This window comes from Cucumis sativus, chromosome 2 (genome assembly GCF_000004075.3).
Source record: "Cucumis sativus cultivar 9930 chromosome 2, Cucumber_9930_V3, whole genome shotgun sequence".
NCBI lineage: Eukaryota > Viridiplantae > Streptophyta > Magnoliopsida > Cucurbitales > Cucurbitaceae > Cucumis > Cucumis sativus.
The window spans coordinates 1,395,436-1,416,776 of record NC_026656.2 but is presented as its reverse complement, the minus strand read 5'-3'; the positions used below and the strand labels follow the sequence as shown (position 1 = coordinate 1,416,776).

The 21,341-nt window shown below is 33.6% G+C and overlaps 4 protein-coding genes across 7 annotated transcripts; 2 read left to right on the top strand and 2 right to left on the bottom strand.

Moving 5' to 3' along the window:
• Positions 1-50: 50 nt before the first annotated feature.
• LOC101218449 (BRAP2 RING ZnF UBP domain-containing protein 1) lies at positions 51-4,681 on the bottom strand. The gene is made up of 11 exons (XM_004139251.3): positions 4,175-4,681; positions 3,644-3,752; positions 3,444-3,558; positions 3,234-3,331; positions 2,474-2,580; positions 2,107-2,356; positions 1,798-1,851; positions 1,129-1,272; positions 941-1,005; positions 630-684; positions 51-550 (listed from the first exon to the last, which is right to left on the bottom strand). The coding sequence occupies exons 1-11, from the start codon at positions 4,483-4,485 to the stop codon at positions 395-397; spliced, it is 1,464 nt and encodes a 487-aa protein (XP_004139299.1). The 5' UTR covers positions 4,486-4,681; the 3' UTR covers positions 51-394.
• A 443-nt stretch (positions 4,682-5,124) lies between these two features.
• LOC101218682 (actin-related protein 6) lies at positions 5,125-9,034 on the top strand. 4 transcript variants are annotated; one of them, XR_004214494.1, is made up of 10 exons: positions 5,125-5,959; positions 6,438-6,657; positions 6,733-6,796; positions 7,085-7,169; positions 7,262-7,312; positions 7,404-7,466; positions 7,563-7,710; positions 7,848-7,972; positions 8,438-8,587; positions 8,802-9,034. XR_004214494.1 is itself a non-coding variant. In XM_031880972.1 (8 exons), exons 1-7 carry the CDS (start codon positions 5,235-5,237, stop codon positions 7,690-7,692), a joined length of 1,338 nt encoding a protein of 445 aa, XP_031736832.1. In that variant the 5' UTR covers positions 5,125-5,234; the 3' UTR covers positions 7,693-7,710; positions 7,848-8,213. The 4 variants fall into 4 exon arrangements, 1 of the variants encoding a protein (XP_031736832.1); XR_004214493.1 differs by having other exon boundaries at positions 8,795-9,034; XR_004214492.1 differs by having other exon boundaries at positions 8,438-9,034.
• Positions 9,035-14,129: 5,095 nt separating this feature from the next.
• On the top strand, positions 14,130-16,743 carry LOC101205660. Its single transcript, XM_004139362.3, has 4 exons — positions 14,130-14,903; positions 14,995-15,109; positions 15,214-15,328; positions 15,502-16,743. The coding sequence occupies exons 1-4, from the start codon at positions 14,803-14,805 to the stop codon at positions 16,440-16,442; spliced, it is 1,272 nt and encodes a 423-aa protein (XP_004139410.1). The 5' UTR covers positions 14,130-14,802; the 3' UTR covers positions 16,443-16,743.
• A 2,143-nt stretch (positions 16,744-18,886) lies between these two features.
• Positions 18,887-21,134, bottom strand: LOC101205894 (umecyanin). The gene is made up of 2 exons (XM_004139363.2): positions 20,346-21,134; positions 18,887-19,445 (listed from the first exon to the last, which is right to left on the bottom strand). Exons 1-2 carry the CDS (start codon positions 20,536-20,538, stop codon positions 19,129-19,131), a joined length of 510 nt encoding a protein of 169 aa, XP_004139411.1. The 5' UTR covers positions 20,539-21,134; the 3' UTR covers positions 18,887-19,128.
• Positions 21,135-21,341: the final 207 nt, after the last annotated feature.

The following is a 21,341-nucleotide window of genomic DNA, read 5'->3' as shown; positions in this document are numbered from 1 at the left end:
AAAAATAAAGAAAACAAAAAAAATTATAGTACACCCTTGTATAATAATGGTGTTAAAAGTATAAAGTTTGTATATAATAAAATAATATCAATTTTAGTATGGAGAAAGCTAATTTACAGCAAACTAACCTTGACATCAAAATACATAAATGAGCAAAAACTTGAATGGATGCACGAAGACTCAATACACCAACTACTGACATGATGTATACAATAATATATAATACCTTTTTGCTTTACATGAGACAACAAATCATCATATATATACATATATTTGCAGCAAAATGGAACATGGATCAAAGTAAGAATTTCCCCCTTTAGTTTTAAGGCTTTAAGTAAAAAATGTTTACTAACTGAACCTGTGTGTGTGAGTTCATACAAGAGCACATGTCTATCTAACTTCGCCTTCGGTTACCTTTCTTCTTTCTGCCATTGCCGGGTGACGATTCCTTTGCAGGTACAGGCAAGAGTGTTCCTCCTTTTATGTCATCTGAATCTGTAATGTTGTTGAGTGTCTTTTGAGCTTCAATGTAGACCGTAAGATCTCTAATCTGTATAATATAATCAAACAGAGGTAAGTACAACTAACTACCAACTAGTGAGACATGGAAATATGTAAATGTCTGTTACCTGCTCTTCCAAATCATGTATTTTCTCATTCCTCGATTTCAACGAAGCCAGTTCTCTGTCGTACAAAGTGTAATTAGTTAATCCAGAAGTAACTAACCACTAAAGTGAGCTTCATCGCCACTGCTATCTATCCAAAATAAGTTCTTAGGTTTTATTTTCCTTTTACTCCTAAAAAGGTTGGAATACACCAAGCTTGATCTCTTAAAACTAAGGTCTCACAAGAACTGATCTTGTAAGTCATCTTCATATCATACTATCACACAAGAAATCTATCATAAATCCTTCATATCAAGGATTGTAAGATTCTGTACCTTTCTTCAATTTGCTTTGCTTTAGCCAGCCACATTTCTTGATTCTTGACTAGCTTTTGGTTTACCTATTTAGAAAGACACATGATTGAATTGCACAGATGAAGAGAAAGCATCAGTGTCATTGGCCATGAAAAAATGTGATCATCTAAACTGCGAAATGAGAAAATGAGAAAATATTTACAACGTACTTCGGAAACAGTGTTTGTCTCCTTGACGCATTTTTCAAGTTTGTCTTGAATGTCTTGAGTTTTGGATATTAAAGCCTCTTCCACTGCTTCAGAAATGGAAATTTCCTTTTTGCTTTTGGCCTCTGCCAGCAGAGATTCATAATACTGTGGAAATGATAGTAAGGCAATTGATCACTATGTGTGTGTGTATGCAAATCACTGATGGAAATTGGTCAGATTTTAAGTAATATGCACAACAGTTCATTTACTTTTTACTTTAAGCAACTAAATAAGAAATTTATAAAGATATTAAGTGGATGTGCAAAGTGTTGATCTAGAATAACAGTTCATACAAAAGATTCTCAAAACCATGATGCACATGGTTCAAAGTGGCATGATATAGGATAGTGACTTGGCCTGTTCAGAAACATGTAATTGTTCGTTTTAGAAACAAGCTATATCAGGCCACTTTGTCTTGTCTCATCGTATTTCAGTAAAATATTCAACGTCCACTTCAGGGAAAACAAAACTCAAGAAATTTGAAGTATTGCACAAATGTTTTCACGTGAACTAATATTGGGAGCCAACGATAGTTTTGAAAACAGCAAGAACTATTTAACAAAAACAACATGCATGCAATAAGGCGCAAGACAAATTAGAGAAGCTTGGTCAAGGAAAGAAGATGCATACTTGTCTCTGAGTTTCCAGCTGTGTTGCAAGAAGCCGATTATATTCATCCACAATCTGTTTGGAAATATCAAATATATGAATTAGGAACAAGCAATTCTTGAATGGATAATGTGATCAAGAAACTAGATGCCAATGCAGACAATTTGTATTATCCAACCTTTAAACCTTCAATATCACACAAATTAAATTTATGGTCTCAAGTCCATGAAATTCTAAGACAATAATTGCCCAACAGAAATATGTCTACAGACTGGTAAAAATTAGAATTTATGATACATATTTGTCGAAGAATTTGTTGGAAAACCGTACTGCTTCAACTTTACTGTGGTAGAGGGCCTCATTGATTCCGGAGTTTTCATCATATTCACAGGTTCCACACTCCCCTTCATGTGACATACAGTGTGGATTCATCTCTCCAAACTTACAATCAACTTTTGACTGGTTCAAGCGGTGAACGTAATTGTCACCAACATAATCCCAAATTTGCTGTGTTCTTAGATCAAGAGAATAGCAGTGGTGCATATTCTTCCAATGCCTGATTGCATGACCTTCCTTATACCTGAGATCAACGTGATCCAAAAGGGCAGGAACTAATGTCACGAAGTATTTCACTACAGCAGTCTTCTTGAATATGTCATCTTAGAATATATAAGAGAAGACAATATTAGCAACTAACCTTCCACATCCTAGAAAGCCACATATCACGCACACCCAGAGATTCTCCACAGTTCCACAAATGAAGCATGCCTGTTTCTCATCCTGCTGCTGAAAGAAACGACAGACCTGATGATTTGCCAAATATAGAAAGATGGTGTGTTAGAAGAAATTCAATTTTCAAGCAAGCTGACCAATTCTAAAAGGCTTCCCTTGAAGAGCACAACCAGATAAAACTCATACAGACGTAATTTCTTGTATTTCACATTATTTTCCAGACAATTAAGAAAAATAAGAATCAAATACAGTAAGTTATAGCTATTGTTCTGGCATATCATGAGAAGGTGAAAATGTAATGTAAAGAGAACTTCATTGACATTTCAATCAAGATATATTTTAGATTTATGTATTAAGGTGTGCTCAAACAATCACCAAGGCTCCTGCATCAACAGTGCTTTATAGGTTTTGCAGCAATTTGTTTTTTCTAAATCAGAAAATCATTTTCATTAATAGAAGTGAAAGAATACAAAAGATCATATAAAAAAGAAAGCTATACAAATTTGAGCTCTAATCCAAAGAACAAGAACTAGCCGATAAATACGAATAGGCCTCAATCCAAAAGGGTGGGGGGGGTGGGCAACGCTCTTAGGAATTTATGTTAAATAAAACATAGAATGAGAAAAATAAGTCTCAATTATAGAGGCTGTTGATCATGCGATGATTCATAGGTACAAAAACACTAGTACACAATGATAACAGAAGCGAACAAAGAATGCACTCACCTGACAAGATAAAGAAGTCCATTTTGAAATGCAGAGGCAGTGAAACGAATGGTCACATAATGTGTGAATTATCCCACTAGTATCAGGATCAAATCTCTCTAACAATCAAATGCAGGTTAGGTTAGCAGAATTAAACTATCAGAATTTTGAACTCAAGCAAAATAAATCAAGCAATCGTCAGGAGGCGAGAAACAGAAAAGCTCGACTCACCTAGGCAAACGGGGCAAGTAGGCAATTCCGTACATCCATCGGGAGGCGACCCGGCTACCTCTGCTGATTCTGTGTACTCGACAGACATCAGAAACAGAATATGACATACCTCAGCCTAAAAATGAATAATATTTGTAGCAATATTATATGAGCATGTTTCCATTAAATCAAATAAACGACGGAAATAGAAGTTCTCGTACCTCTGAGGGAGAAAACTTCTTGCCATTCAAATTGCTAAAAAACTTATCAGCATCTATTAGATTTCCAAGCTTAATCAAAACACTGTATCGTTCTTCCACACCATCGTTCCTAAAATTTCCATCAATACAAGAAAATTAATCAAAATTGCCACCAACTACCGTGATAAATTCCATCAGAATTGCAGACTAAATTCATACAATAGCATCATGCAATGCATGGAAGAAAAACAAGAATTTCCCAGGATAATTCCAACTTAACAACTTTCGTAAATTCACAATCAACGACTCAACTGCGCTTCGTGATTGCCAAAAAAAGAAGTCGAGGAAAGAATCTTGAAAAATAAAAGAATTAAAGTCTTGAGGCTCATTGTCCATTGGCTAATCGAGGAATGTTTGTATCATAATATCAAGTAAATCAAGAATGCTAAGCGCGATGTTGTCATAAATCAGAAGAGTTCGATTCATCAGATACCAAGACAAAGTAAATTTTTTTAACAAAAGATCGGAAATACAAGCAATATCAAGAGTTACCTGATGAAGAGAAGCTCGGAGACATGGTTGATGCGAGAGCCACAGAAGGTGACGAAATCATCGTATGATAGATAGTTCGGAACAGCAACAACAAAAAGAATCGTGGATTGGGAGCTAGGGTTAGGGAGAGATGAGTTCGAAACGCTTCGGAATAAGTGAACGATACCTCTTCGTTCGCAAAATTTCGTGTTGGCGTGAGAAGCTGTACTGTTCCGTTGAGAAATGGTGCTGGTAGTTGAAGATTCGTCCAGCGGAATTCCGACGGTTAGAGGGTGGTCGTTGTCCACCGTATGAACTTGCAGAAAAAACATTGCGGCGGCTCCGTCGTGAAGAGAGCGAATTTACAAAGCACGGTGGTCGGAGTTGGGTGAATTTATAAACATTTCATAATACTTATAAATTGCACGTTTAGCCCTTCAACTTGTATGTAATAAGATTTGTTTGATTTACATTATAACCCTTACTTTTATTGATAAAATATAATATAAATAAAAATAATATAAGAAATAACAAATAGAAAAAAAGAAAATTTTGCTTTTAAAAAAATGAAACATTTTCTTTACCACCAAATATTAAAGAAAATTCCATTAGGTTGTTCTAATGAAATTATAATTTAGTAAGAGTGGTTTAACACAATACAATTAGATATTCTAACAACTTTTTACTATATTCTCTCAAGATTAAATATTGTAACTTTTAAAAGTTTAATTTAGGTTAAAAATTATTTTAATATCTATATGTTTAAGGTTTGTTCAAGTGCCATTCTTATACTTTCAATACATGTTAATTGATGTTTGGTTTGGGATATTTATTAAAAAATTCATGCTAAATTTTGAAAATATATTTTTAATATTATATATTTTTAATTTTTAATTTGGATAAAAAATATTTGAACTTAAATAACCTAATCTAAGGGCTAAAATGGAATAAATCACAAATTAGAAGGATGAAAATGAAATGAGAAACCACGTCATCACCACAACAATCCACCGGAGAGGAGGAAGCCGTAGCTCTCAGTGAAGACTCTCGACCGTCACAAAATAGCTCACATTCCGTTCTCATGTCCAACGTCGTCGTTTTAGACAACGGCGGCGGTCTCCTCAAAGCCGGTGCAGGCGGCGACCTTGACCCCTCCGTCATAATCCCCAATTGCCTTTACCGCCCTCTCTCCGCTAAGAAATGGCTCCATCCTTCTCCTATCTCCATTTCCACTACCGCCACTGCCGCCACCGAACCCTCCTCCGATCTCGACCTCACATCAGCCTCCGTTCGCCGCCCAATTGATCGTGGGTATCTCATAAACCCCGACCTACAACGTGACATTTGGTCTCACCTCTTCACTTCTCTTCTTCATGTCAATCCCTCCAATTCCTCCCTCCTTTTGACAGAACCTCTTTTCACTCTTCCTTCCATTCAACGCGCCACTGACGAACTCGTTTTCGAGGATTTCAATTTTGCTTCTCTCTATGTTTCGGATTCTCCATCTTTAGTTCATTTCTATGAGGCCAGTCGCCGCCCGACGAGCCTTCTATCTAGGGCACAGTGTAGCCTTGTTGTTGACTGTGGGTTTTCGTTCACTCATGCTGCTCCAGTGTTCCAGAACTTCACTCTGAACTACGCTGTCAAAAGGATCGACCTGGGTGGGAAGGCATTGACGAATTATTTGAAGGAGTTAGTGTCTTATCGTGCTCTGAATGTTATGGATGAGACCTTCATCATGGATGATGTCAAAGAAAGGCTCTGCTTTGTCTCCCTCAATGTCCCCCGCGACCTCCAGATTGCGAGGTTTGCACCCATTTTCTTCTATGGCGGGGGTATCTAATGATTTCGTAGATGAATTTTGCTGGGGTTGTTTGAAATTCCTTGTTCTTCTGTGATTTTCAGACTGTTTGTAGGAAAAATATTGGTGAAATGATGTTAGAATACCATTTTTTTCACGGGATGGTGCTAGTTATCTGGCTTTTGAATTTTGGTTATCCCATTGAAGTTTCTGTCTATAGTTTCTTTTCTTTGTGTTTGAAGATTTATTGTGAGATTGTTTTCGGCTGTTAGTCTTTTTCTAATTTAGAATGTTGGGTTTCTTTAAATGTGGGGAAAGGATGGTGAAGTTTTTCAGGTTTCAAGACCTTTTGGCTTCTAACTTTGCTATCCCATAGAGTGGCTTGTTAAGTATTTTAGTAGTTTTGGCTGTTTAAGTACTTCTGGGTTTGTTTGTGCATCACTCTTGAATAAAAGCTATTGTCTGTCATTGATTTTTGTGTAGAAAGTCGGGGAAGGAAAATTTCTTCCGATGTACATACGTTCTCCCTGATGGCGTATCGTATACAAGGGGTTTTGTTAAAAATCCAGATGACGCTAAGAGGTATCTCTCCTTGTCTGATGAAAAAGTTTCATCTCCATCACTTGGAGTCAAGAAGGATGTGATTGAGCTAGACGTATCAGAAAAGACGGAAGATAAGAAGAGAATTGATCTAACAAAAAATGTAAATTCTCATACTTTTGAATCAATACCAAGTTTTTCCTTGTTTGTTAAATTCAAATCTTCGTGCTTTTGGCAGGAATTTGATTTGACCAATGAACGCTTCCTTGTTCCGGAAATGATATTCCACCCTGCAGATTTGGGTAGGTACCACATTCGTTTAAAATATGAATGATTATGAATTTGAATAACCCTGAATGAGAAACCAATGTCTCCTATTTTCTCCTCCTCTTTAATAACCTTGGATGAGAAACCAATGTACCATACTCGTTTACCACTTAATTTGGACAAAAGGGCAGGGGTTCTCAAGGTGTTATGTAGAATCTTTTTAATTCTTAATTATCCCTAATCAAAGACTTGAAAGGCTATGGCTTGCTATGATGCCATGTGTATTTCCATCCCATTTTGGCTTACTCAACCAGTTGAAACAGGAATGAACCAGGCCGGTCTAGCAGAGTGCATTGTTAGAGCTGTTAATTCTTGCCATCCTCATCTGCACCCTGTGCTCTATGAGAGGTATTTTGTTTGCTATTTGTTAGTAGACTCGCAAATAGGCATATATTTTCAATCCGTTCTAACCTGATACTAACTATTATACTTTCAAGCAGTATTGTTTTGACTGGTGGAAGCACTTTATTTCACAATTTTGCTGAAAGATTGTGAGTCCCTCATTTCTTTGATCATAAGTTTATATGTTCTTGATTTAAATAAATCATCAATTTGACATTCAATTTCAATCTATCATCTCAGAGAGAAGGAACTCCGTCCTCTTGTCCCAGATGAGTGTCAAGTGAAGATAACAACTCAAGAAGAGTAAATTTATGACCCAAATCTTAATTCTTTTTAGTTTTTATTTATTCAATATAGCGGCCTGACACTCAATTGTAAACACTCTTGCTTTTGTTGCAGTCCCATTTTAGGGTCATGGAGAGGGGGATCACTACTAGCATCTAGTCCTAGTTTTGAAGCAATGTGTGTTACAAAGGCTGAATACGAGGAGCTTGGATCTGCTCGGTGTCGGAAGAGATTTTTACATTGAGTGCTTGGAAGCATAAAGGTTACTACTAATTTTGACTTAGCTAGATCAGTTATTTATAATTAAGTATACAATTGGGTGCTGCTGTTTTGTTTTTAGTTTTAAACTATAAGATCATTTGTATCTCAAATGATTCTGGAGCATTAAGTTTCTTGTAGATTTTCTCCAAGTTTTTGTGCAAAATCACGATTGTGGACGAGGGGAGGAAGAATTACCTGATCACCCCCATAATGAAGGAAGGTTCAAGCAAGCTTCAGCGGCGGCTCAATCAGGCAGATAAAAGGTTAAACGGAGTTTTCTTCCTCATTAGGAAAAACACTGTTAACTTCTTAATTTGATAAACACTGTTAACTTCTTTAAAGAGACGACTTTCCAAGAGACTGTATCCAAAATCTATATTAGATTATAAGTAAATGATCTCTGAAATAAATGGTTTACCCAAATTCATCTTTCCAAAAGACAATATGTCATTTATTCAGAATTATTTCAAAGCCAAAACCCTCTTTTAAGGATTGTCTAAAAAAGATGGTGGACAAAACCCCTAATATTTCCAGCAAGATTTTAAATATTGATGTTGATGGAAATATCACAATCCCAATTTTATGAAGATGTCTGTTGATATTTTATTGATGGTGATGTTGACATCTTTATAGCATATTAAAAATATCGTTTCATCTATTAAAGCCGAATCTCTTGTCTCATGGTAACGTCCACACGTCAATGATATATTCTATTTCATATATGTCAGTGAACAGGCATTTGTGGGTCAATTCTACTGCTAAAGATTATGTTCATATATGAGGGAGGTAGATGCAAAATCTTCATTGGACTGATTGTAGAGGAGGGTTTACGTGAGTATAGCTACTTTGATGGGCTAGCATATAGTCTGAATCAAAAGGTAAGAGGTTTGAATTTACACCTTCTAAACATTTACACCTTCTAAACGACACAAAGATTTATATATTTTGATTCTTGCTTTGGCTGTGGTTTTGGTATTATATTCCAACATTTTTATGTGGGGTGATAGCCTCTCACAGCAGAAGTTGTCAGTCAAAAAGAGTAATTATCTCTGTTTCTGTCTATTGAATCTGTTTTTGGTTGGAAGCTTGCAGATGTTTAATTGCTTTGATGATATATACATTTGGCATTCAATCTCTGAATGATGCAATCTGTCTTGTCACATTAATGCTGGGGTTGATCTTGACATCTTATTGTGCCTGTACTTGGGGAACATTTTGATTTTGTAATTTCACTCTCTTGTTCTTTTTTTAAAGTTATTCTTATTGCTGTTACCCAATACCACTTTCTTAAGAAAGTATTTATTTAAAAGTAAACACTTTTTTTATTTTTGTGATTTCGAGATTTTTTTAGTACCACGAAGGTAGAAAGATTCTAACTACAAATCTCTTAATCGTATATCTATCTAGTGTGCCAGCTTATCGTGACAACTCAAACTTTACGAGCTTCTTTTAAATGTGTGTGGTTTATAATTGAGAGGTTATGGAAGAAAAGAAAGAGGCTTACAAGAAAGGGATGTTTTGTGTCCATGACAAGTAGAAAATGACTCTTTTTTCAATGCTATCTTTTCTTTTTTGAGTTCATATGAAGACAATTTTTTTTATAAAAAAAAATGTCAAAATATATCACTTTACACTTTATTATGATATATTTGAACAAACACGGTTTTTATCAGCTAAACCCATAAATTTGCATAAGCGAATTAATCTCAACTTTCAAATAAGATTTTATTTAGAAAATGTCATGTATAAATTTTGATATTTTGATGTATTAGTTTAACATTTATAGAAGTCATCACATGTATTTACAACATAATCAATGTTTCAAACGTAATTCAAACTATAACAATTACATGTTTCACACGTTACTTTTTGAACTAAGATCATGTTTACTAAGGCAAAATTGCCACAATCGCAAGAGTAATCAAACTGTTTTTTATTATTATGTGTATTTAGACATGTTACAAATATAATTTGATTACGATTTTAGGTTGTTTACTCTGCATTGTTTGGTATCATTATCTTCTTATTGTTATTATTTAGTCGGTTGACAATAATATTTGTAACAAAAATTTACAACAAAAATGATGATGATATTTTCCAGTGGATCTCACGTGATTTTAAAATGCAACAAGATTGATGACCCATAAACATGTTGATCGGTCTCTCTTTCTTAAAATAATGTCATCTTCTAAATGAAAAAATCGAACTTCTAACTCTAAAATTGACTCGTAACAAATTTTGTATAAATTGTGTTCATCTTAACCTAAAATAATTTCGCTTTAATTGCAAAAACACTATTAAAAGGAACAACCATATATCGTTAATCTTTATTTTTTTACTAATTAAGTGAATATTTGGAAGTGATTTTAATTCTATTATGAAGTTCAAAATCATTTTGAAACACACTCTTAATCATACAAAATCAAATCAATTTAACGTTTGATTTTACCCTATTAAAGACAACATTCATACCATTAAATTTGATTTTAAATGGTTAAAAAACATTCTTAAAGTGATTTTAACTATAACCATGTCTTTAGAAGTTGTGTCTAATAGTTCTATTAGTAAACTTTTTTACTAGAATGAACGTTCGAATTTCTAAATCTCTATAGTAAAAGCAAATCATGTCATTACCATTAATAAAGTCATGAGTTTAATATATAAATGACTTTATATAAGGACACACACAAAACACTTTCAATGCTATTTTCCTACCAAATATAGGAAGGGAACTATCAAAACGACGGTACGATCCTGTAATGGACGGCTTGGATTCAAGATTCGAAATAGTTAAGTCCTTTTCCAATAAGGAAGCAAGCGACATGTCGTTTCTTTGTTTCTTTGTTTTTTTCTCTTTACTACGAAATTGACCATTCCTTTATCTTCTTTCTTTTTTAATTTTTGTTTGTATATATATATATATATATATACATAAATAAGTTCAATTAATCCATTTTAATGAAATTTTAAAAGAGACATGGAGAAAGAAAAAAGTGAAAAGGTTGTTTCGGTCGTAAGCTTTAGAATTTATTTAATTTTCTACTTGAACTTTTAATTTATCTTAAATTTAATAATTAATCGATTTTATAAGAAAAATTATCGTAGATAAAAAAAAATACTATGTTGTGAAAATGTCTCGTTTTTTAATGATAATAAATGTAATTTATTATTAAAAAAATGAATTAGTTCAAATAAATGTAATAAATAAATAAATAAGTTAGAAGACCAAAAATTCTAATAATTAATCTTCTTTATTAATCATGATTAATCAATAAAATTAGCTTTAGCTTATTTAGCTCCCTAAATCCTTATCATTACTATTCACCAATTGGATTAAAAATGAGAAATAATAATGAAGAAGGAAGAAAAATCAAACTTTCTTTATTTTAAAAAAAAAAATGCAATTATTGAGAAAACAAGAGTTGACTTTTAAGTTTGTCTTTATTATTTTATTGTGGGTGAAAATGAAGTAATAATAATAATTAAAAAAAATCAATTTTATTTTTCTAAGTACAAACAGTGAGTACTGAAAAACTCCAACGACAAATCTTATTATTGCTAACATACACATATATCTTGGTTGCACTATAGAACAAAACAAAAAAGAACAATAATATAATTATACATCAAGATATTAAACGTATAAATAATTGATACATACATATATCTATATATATATATTGAAATTTTAGGGTTTAATTTTTTTGATATTCATACTTTTGTCTTGTTTTATCTGGATTTGACACATCAAAGAAAACTACAAGAGCATAATAAATTATTAGATAACTTAATCTTTTGTTGATTATGTTCATGAAAATACATAGGTCAAGTCATAATAAAAAAAGAAGTATATTGATGATTTTGATTGATATACAATAATCCCTCTACTATTAAACTTTACATAAAGAAGTACTCTAAGGCACATAAAATAAAACCTTATATATCATATGAAAAAAAAATAGTCTAAAGTTTTTCTTAATTTGTCTCAATTAGAAAAAGGTAGACAAAAGATTAAAGATGGTGAAATAAATGCATGAGGGTGTAAGTGCTTAGAGTTTGAGGGGATAAAAAAGATGGGTTGATCATTTTATGTGACAACAATTGGGTCAAAGTTTGGTATTAGAATCTTCTTTGTGTTTTTCTTTTTCCTTTTAGTAATGAATATATAATGGATGTTGATAGTACTTTCATGTATCATTTGTCTATCAACTAAATACTTTAGAATTAATAATTAAATGCATATATAGTAAATTCTATTCACGATACATTCTTATAGCTTATGATATATATCATTGATAAGCTTTTTTTTTAAAAAATGTATATGTATATGCTAATACCCTGAATCTATATAGACTATTTTGATAGTTGCATGTAAGGAGAAAAAGGTTTTGCCACTTTCTTTTGAGTTTAATTTTATTTAATCTATGACAAGCTAATTTAGTAGTTTATTTAAATGGATTTTATATACACAATTCTTTTTTAGTTAAAAGGGGATCGAGGTCAAGATCGAACTAGGTCATTCTCGTTTATGTGCTTCTTGTCTCGTAGATACAAATTCGAGCTATATTTATTCATTAAGTAAATGAGCAAAACATGTGATTGTGTTTGATGATAAATACTTATAGTTATCTCATGATTTAATTATTCAGTGACAAAAAGAAAGTTTTGTTATATTTATAAATATTTTCGATAGTTTAATTCTATCACTAATAGTCATTGATATGTTATAATGATCGAAAACTATCATTTATAGAATCTAAAATTTTGCTAGAGTTTGTAAACATTTTAATTTATTTTGCTATTTTAAAAAACGCCCATTCAAAATATATGATTCATTAGAAATAAATTAAAGTTAATTTTTTTTATAAAAAATATTCTTCTTCTCTTATTATTACTATTTTGCATTTTGAGAAGTTGGAAAATTTAATAATACAATACTATGTTAATTGCATTTTGCTTATTGACTCTTAATTTGATTGAATTGACGTAGTTTAGTCAAAATGAAGCTCACTTGTTTGAACAATAGTCGTTGGAAAACAAAGTAAGATCGTTACTAGGGCTTGATCGATGTTGCAAATTCTTTCGAAAGAGAGAGGTACCTTGAGAATCCAAAGTGTTATAATAAATATAGAATGGATGTTTATCTTCGAAAGTGATCTAATCTTATTACCACTCTCTCAAAGTTTTGATATTTAATGTTTATAATATGTGGCTAATTCAATAAAGATTATACGATGAATAATCTAATAGGTTACTAATCGTTTATCTATGTGATGTTTTGCTATATTTGAAAACATTCATTTTAAATATAATTGACAACGACTTATGCATAAACTTTTAGTTTTTTTAATAGAAATTTAGATACGTGTGTTTTTCTTAAATTGATGTTTAAAGATTTAAATCTCTTTGTTCGAGATGTGAACTTTATACTTATCATATAATGGACTTGACATCTTGCAATCTTACTAATATACTTATTTTAAACCGCTTGGTAATCTCCTACGTACCAACACGAGTCCTTTTAGTATGTTTTTTTTGCTTACTCACTGTCAATTCCTTTTAGTTTATCTTCACCCTACCTACATATATCCATGATCTCTCTCTATGTAAAGTTGATTTCGATCATTCACGTGTTCTTCTTGAACTCGACCGTTATAATATATGCGTGAATTTAGTCTAGCCACGTTTTCACTAACGATTTGGAAGAGTTAGAAGATAAAATGAAATCCAGATCATTATCCAAAACAAAGACGTTTCATTCATAACCATCCAAAACTAAACAGTAAACATCCCTACTTTCAAAGCTCTCAAGTTAGAAAAAGGGCAAAAGGGACAGACAACATACATGGAAAGAGAGAAGATGAGTTTGCCACTTTGGCAGTTTGAGCTCCATGTGGACACAGACTTGTCATGAAAATGGGGGGAAAAAAGATGGAATGGAGAAGAAAATTGACTAAAATGAAAAAGAAAGAAAAAGAAAAGAAATTGCAAAAATAATATTAATTATATAAGTTTGAGAGTTTAATTTTTATAATTGATTGAAAGTTGAATAATTGGGATGAGTAACACGTTTAGAGTTAAAAAGCTATATTTAAATGATGATATGTGTTAGAATGTTTTGAGTTATATGATATATTTTTGAATACTTTGAGTTTGAAATTATATTTATAATTGTTTATGGTAAGTTTGAAGATCCGAATTATTACTTGTAGGAGTTGGACAACTGAGTTGAAAGTTTGAAAGTGTAAGCTATTTTTGCCATTTTGGGAAAAGGAAAAGGCAAAGGCAAAGGAAAAGAAGAGGTTTTTATGGGGTCATTAATTGGGATGGTTTTTCCAAAGTGGGGGCATGGAAATGAGACATGAGAGAGTGGGTATGGCATGCAATGTCAGGGCAGTGTCATTAGCCACTGCTACCACTCAACCAAACACAAAATTCCTCACCATTTTTCAAAGCCCATTACTTATTTTGAAGCAAAGGTTGTGAGTTGGGGTGAAAATAGAGAGACCCAGAAGGAAAAAAGAAAGTGATTTTTCTTAATGGGGGGAGTAAGAAAATGGTTTGAGGTTTTTGAAATTTGGTTTGGTCATTTAGAAGATAGATTCAAAGTTATGTATGAGATGATGGGAAGTCGCTGTTTTTAGAGGTGGTGTGGCCCATAGCACAAGGTTAATTGATGTGCCAATTGCTTGAATGTTGTGGCAGGGAGATTTTACAGAGCACTTTTTGAAGCCCACCCCACCCCTCCACTCTATTTTCCCCAATAGGTGACACTCCTTATACACAAAAACAAGTAGATTGAGCATCAAAGTTTTGGGGGGTAAACTATCTTAAATTATTGAAGAAGACAAGGGAATGAGAAAGCTACCCTTTCTCTTTCTCTCTCTTTCTCTCTTTTCTCCAAAACCCAGCAAGAACTGTCCCATTGCCAATTGGGGAATGAAAATGGAGGATTAAAAGAGAGATAGAGAGTTAATGCAAAATCATCCAAACCCATCTTCAGTAGTACCCACTGAATTTTTGGGAGCTAAGAGTTTCGAATCTTTTGTTGATTTTTTATTTTTGTGACTGGCTTAGCTATTGCGGAACGAAGATGCCGAGGCCAGGCCCGAGACCGTACGAGTGTGTGCGGAGAGCTTGGCATAGCGATAGGCACCAACCCATGAGAGGTTCTATTATTCAGCAAATTTTCAGGTTCTGGGTCTTGTTAATTTTGTTGATTCGTTTCGACTTTGTATTTTGTTTTGTGCATTTTAGTGAATTTGCACACCATGTGTTTGATCAGGGTTGTCAATGAGAATCATACCCCTGCTACTAAAAAGAACAAGGAATGGCAAGAGAAATTGCCGATTGTTGTTTTCAGAGCTGAAGAAATCATGTATTCTAAAGCTAATTCCGAGGTATTTTTGCCCTTTACTCTTCTGGGTTTTGCTCACAATTTGGATCTTGTCGTGTTTCAAGCTTTGGATTTCATTTCCTTAATTTTCTTAGTTTTGTTGCTTAGGTTGAGTATATGAATCTTGAGACGCTTTGGGACCGTTTAAATGATGCTGTTAACACTATAATTCGGAGAGATGAAAGTAGTGAAAGTGGTGAGCTTTTGCCTCCATGTGTTGAAGGTAAAAGACGTAGTTGTATTAGTTATTGGATCTAATGACGAAAATGTGATCTTTGTTTTTCTTTATTGGAAATGTATTAGGTTTTGGTTTGTTTTTTGTCATCTGTTTGTATGAACTCAAGTTGTTAGTTATTCCTGTTTTCTTTTTCTTTGCTTCGTCTCTGTGGCATTCAGCTGCACTTAACCTCGGTTGTGTTCCGGTACGAGCTTCTAGAAGCCAACGCCATAGCAACCCGAGGACTTATCTTACTCCAAGGGGTCAAGAACCAACATCTACTCTTGCCACTACATTGAATAAAGCCACCGATGAGAGACGCCTACCGGTATCGCCATTACACCCTGGCAACCAGTTGAACTTTGCAAGAGCCAAGAGTATGAACTCCAGTTTTTTTGCTTCAGAGCGCAGTAGCCAAATAAAACAACATAACAACCCTACCATTCCGAGTACCCCTGCTTTCTTGATTGAGAATGTCCCAGTTGTTCATAACAACTATTCAATGACTGAGACCAACACCCCACTTAACTTGGGATCTGTTTATCCATTGTATTATGGAATTCGTTGTCAAACTGAAGAACCCAATTTAAGCTCCCAGATATCTGCAGACGCCAACCAACAGACTATATTTTTGGGTAGACCAATCATATCAAGTGCAGAGCCTGCTGAGCACAGCCTCCGGTCTTACAAGACCGGAAATGCTATGAGCAGATTCCCATCAGAATTTATCACAGCCAGAGAAGAAAAGCTACCAGACACAGAATGTGATTTATCTTTAAGGTTGGGTGTACCTTCCTTGCCATGTGTAAGCAGCAGGAAAACTTGGGCTCTTGAAACTGGAGACGTTGCTCCAAGCAGTTCTCGGGAGAGACACCAATTCCATGATCAAACCACTTATGCGAATGAAGAATTCAGTTTTTTCCCAACCAGGACTGAGTTTGAACGCTTCGGTTCCTGTTCAAATATGTGGAGTTCAGATGGTGGTGGTCAGATTTCAGAATCTTCCACAAAAAAACGCAAAGAGCCATTTTGTAGCAATCAGGAGAATGAACCATTTTGTTTGCCACCTGAGGTTCCATCTTATTGGTTTGACAGTCAAACTAAAGGGTCAGGTTTGTAGACAGTTTTTCAATGTTGTGGCATATAAGATTGGAAATGTTAAAGTTTCCCATAATGTCGTTTTGTCACCAATGAGAACGATTCCTTTTGTAGCTTTAGTTGAAATTTTATAATATTTGCGTCTCAACTACACAGAACTGTATATTTAGATCAGGCCCTCCAAACATGTGAGGTGTGACATTGAGTTGAGTGAACCATTAACCATCATGGTTAGCATAGAAATCTGAATTAACCATGAATGATTTCTTTAATTGAGGCACATAACTAATACAACGATAGAAGTGAATTCAATCTTGAGGTTACAACTTTCTTTGTCCTACATGAGAATTACTTTTCATGAATTGTGATACCGTGCTGTTTACACTCAATGAAAACTAGATCATCTTCTTTGCCTTCTCTGAGACCCAATGTGAACTCATTATGCCAGTGGTTAAAATTAATTAAATTATTAGGTCATAGGTGTTCATCATTTTTGGTATAATATGACATTCTTCCTTGTCTTCCCCAAGCAAACTACAATCCCATGCATTGTAGCTTGGGGAGCAGGGTAGGGAAGTTATCACTTGAATGGCTTTTCTATTTAGTCGTATGCTTCCATATGAAGAAAAATAGGAATTTCTTCAGCAATTCATAAATCAGTCTAGTAAAATGCCTAAATTTAACTTTGGATAAATTTGGATATTTGTATGATTACGAGTTCAAACTTCAGTGCCATTTATCTATGATATGAAATATCTGAGATGCCAAATGTCACAGGTCTAGTGACATTCTCATGGAACTAGTTGCAGTGTGCATAAGGCATATCAGTCAACAAAGTCGGGCAAAAAAATAAAAGGAAAGGAAATACATCATTAATTTTAATTCTTAAGAATCAGACATCTTCTTGTATTTTATCATTTTTTTTTTTTTGTTTTCTTAAGTTAGACTATTTGTCTCATTGTTTTCTGCAGGCTCCTTTCATCCTATACATACTCATTTCAGTATATCACACACAGAAACATACTGATATCATGATAGATGCACATGTATGTGTAAATTGTGAGCAGAGAGCATAGCATAACCTTGCTTAAGTCTATATTTATTCCTTTCCCAGTTACGTGGCTGAACCTTCTTGTAATTTATATTGAGAGCTAATATCACAACTTTCCAACTGGGATGCATTTTCTGAAATTTGTTGATTGATGTACTTAAGTTTGGTTGCAGCGGGTGGTTACAATACTTTGAGTAACTATCTGTGTCATGGGATTTGGATTACTTATCAAGAGAAAATAAAAATAATTGCTTTCTTTCATTGAGGGTGTCTCGCATCTCACTCTGAGCTGCTGACCGTTTATTATTGATTTTCCTAATTTCTGGAATTGAAGTTGCATCTTTTCTGGGAGATTCTGCTGGAACTTTACCTTTAAGTCATTAAATCAAAACTAAATAAATAAATAATCTTTTGAATGATGAGATTTTCTACTAAATAGTGCATCATAATTTATAAGTGAATTGGTATTATTGCTATAATTGAATGAGAATATACATACACATACTTACTATATACAGGGTGATGTGTCCATGCATATGTTTGTATGTATGTAAACATAACATGTTTAAATTAGGTAAATTCACATATTTTTGTTCAAATTCAACTGAACAAAATCACCTAGTCTTCAAAGGGCCTAAAAGGAGGAAGAAAAAGAAGGCTGAAAGAAAGGTCAGTAAACTGGGGAAGTAGTCTTTCTTACAGATGTCTGTCAAAGATTACTCCTATGTTATTTTTCTTATAAATGTACATTGCCTTTGATGAGAAATGAATGTGAGTTTGCATAACATGTCTCAGAATCTTTAGTTTTGTATTTTGATTCTCTATCACTTTATCTCTGATTTCGTTGGCTCTTTCAGTGCGTAAGACTCCATCCTTGTGAGTGGGGTGATTTAAATTCATCAGGGTGATCAGTTAACATGAAAGTATTGGTGCGTATATTTAACTTTCTGTTTAGTTTTGGTTAATCAGGTGTTTATGTTAGTCTTGATCTCCCAAATCAATCGATTCAAATCGAAATTTATTTAGCATTGGATGCTTGACTTGTTTAGTAAAATAGAAAAGACTGCATAAAATTTGCTTCCTCTCTGATTCCTTCTAGCTTTAGCTTCAAGGAAACAATGAAACAAATCTTATGGAGGTTATTTGAAGAGGAAAACAGGTCATGGTAGATACTTGGTACTTTATGCGTTTCAGAGTTTTGTGGTTAAAGATCACCCCCCACCCCACCCACCCACCCAACCCCAACCAAACACAAACAAACATGAGGGATATAAAGTTGCAGCTTTTTGTCTATGGGAACTTGCTGATTTAAACACATGTCTCAATTTCCTTTTAAGCACGTTTATTTTTACTGCCACTGACTGATTGATATATTACCTTAATTATTTTCTTTAGCTTCCCCCAACCCAGAGCCAAAGATGGATGTAAACATCATAGAGGTATTATTGGAAAGAGAAACATGTCATGTGTGGGAACTTGCTGATATGAAATCTTCTGTAAATTCCTTTACAAATAAAGTTAATTTTTTATTTCAATAATGGTAAATGAAACTGAACAGGCTGGCAAATACCACTAGCCAGGATTTCCTACTTCTCAATACATTGTTACAGTACATAAAATACATAATGAAGATGAGCCAAAAGATCTTGAAGTCTTCTTACAGACGAGTGAAGAACATGCTAACTATGGTGAGCATAGCTGCATACAAAGAATTTGCCAGGAGTGAAGAGGGAGCAGAGCTTGGTGTTGGTTCTGGTGCTGGTGGCGTTGTCGAGCTATCAGGTTCGACAACGATAGTTAACCTCTGCCCAAACGAGCAGTGGGGAACGACGGCACAGATAAAGTATTTGGGGCCAGGAGTATCAAGAGAGATTGTCACAGGGCTAAACTCATGAACTGTTTTTACCTCAACACATCTTGTATACTCTTCCTTTGTTACCTCAGCCACATTATGTGTGCCCGTCCATGTGAATTCTGGAAACAAAAGAGAGAAGATCTTATTTATACAAAAAATAATTATGAAGTAAATCTCATATGAAAGTCGAATGTTTAAAATAAACAAATAAAATTAAGTGTAAAATAATGTTGTGAAAAGGAAACACAGTTAAGTTTGAGCCAAATTGTAGAAGAGAAAGCTCACTAGGGTAATTGGAAATGGGTCATCTTTAGTTCTGTACTCTTTGATCTCAATAGTTTTACCTGTTAGTTGAAATGTGACATTGATCTGCTGTCTTACTTCTCTTGACTCTTCTATTTTTCTTACAGATTTGATTGAAATTCAACACCATTCAAGTACTTGTACTAGTTCTCTGCTCTTTGTTTGGCTAAAGGAGTTCTAGAGTCTTAGGAACAAAAAACATCAATATGATGTCTTATTAACTCCTTACGATGTGGGTTGAATGGTTTTTAACTCTCCAAACTTAACAGCGTCTTCAAGCTCACAACTCCATGTTTTAAATAAGTTAGGAAGTGTTTGGATTATCAACTTGTCTTGGGTAGGATGAGGTATTACAAGTCATACCAAACACAAACCATTATAATCCACAAACTATAATAACGAACTTAGTGCCTCAAACAATCCCTTTAAAGTTTGAACTTAGATGCTAATGGATATGTTTACCTGTGCAAATTTAACTCATAAAACAAACCTTTTTGTAATATCCGGGTTCCCTTCATGAGTTTTAAGTTAGAAATGCAACCTATACTAAGTAAATAATGAGTTTTAATTTTCAAAGTCAAATACGACGCAATTATGATTCGTTCAATTAGTTGTACAACCATGTCGTTGAGTTCTAAAGAGTTGTAAGCAAATACTTGTTAGGAGCAAAGACAGAGACGACATTAGTAAAGCGTTCGAATAAAAGGGTTATTTACCGAGTTTGTCACCGACAGTGAATGTCTTATTGACAGGCCATGCCATGTAATGGGCAGGGTCGTCCTTGGGAACCTTCCAGCCCTGATCATCTCCAACCTTATAGGTGGTTGAAGCAGTTGAAGTTGTAGCCATGGCAGCTGCCAATGCTAAAGCAATAATGAGACAGGAAACGAAGCTCATTGTGCTGCCCATATTACTTTTTTGCTGATCTCTCTTTTTTCTTAACTCTCTCTTGAAGCTTTAGGCTTTTTGATATTTTATCCATCATGACATGTATTTATATGAAAGTTATGTTGAAAAACAAACTCAGAAGTGTATTTTTAGTAAATTGAAAATAATGCATATACATATAACAGAAAGAGTGTGGCTCAAAACCACTCTTTTTTTTGGGACTTAAATGTTAGAGTTGTTTGTTTCTTGTTAGTTAGTTTTTTTCTTTTATTCCTTTGGTTCTTTTAGGGAAATAACATGTAAAGGAATTATATGTTCAATATGAGATTTGGTTTTTGTTAAGATTTAATGTAGAAATTTTACATGGAAATTAAAGCCATTTTGACTGATTTAATTAGATGATCAAATTTTGTTTCTCTAGCCATTTTAATAGTTAAAACAACAAAGATCGGCTAAAAATCATTTCGTATAAGTTATAACTTAGTCCATTTTATTTCAAACTTGAAACAATTTAATTCATATATATATATTATAATTTGTAGCGACTTGATCCTTCATATAAAATCATCGTTGAAATTTAACCAAATTTATACCAATGTAAATTGTTAAAAGTCTATATTTATGATAAACTATAAAGATTAAGTTGTTCCAGGTAAAAGATTGAAGCTTAATTTTGAAGAAACTTTTTATAATAGAAACTAAATTATTACACGAGACTAAAAGTTACTTATTCAACTTTAGAAATTAAATTGCTATAAATTTAAGAATAAAGAACTAAACTGTTACTCTTATAAAAAGTTTCGAATAAAAAATATATTTTAATT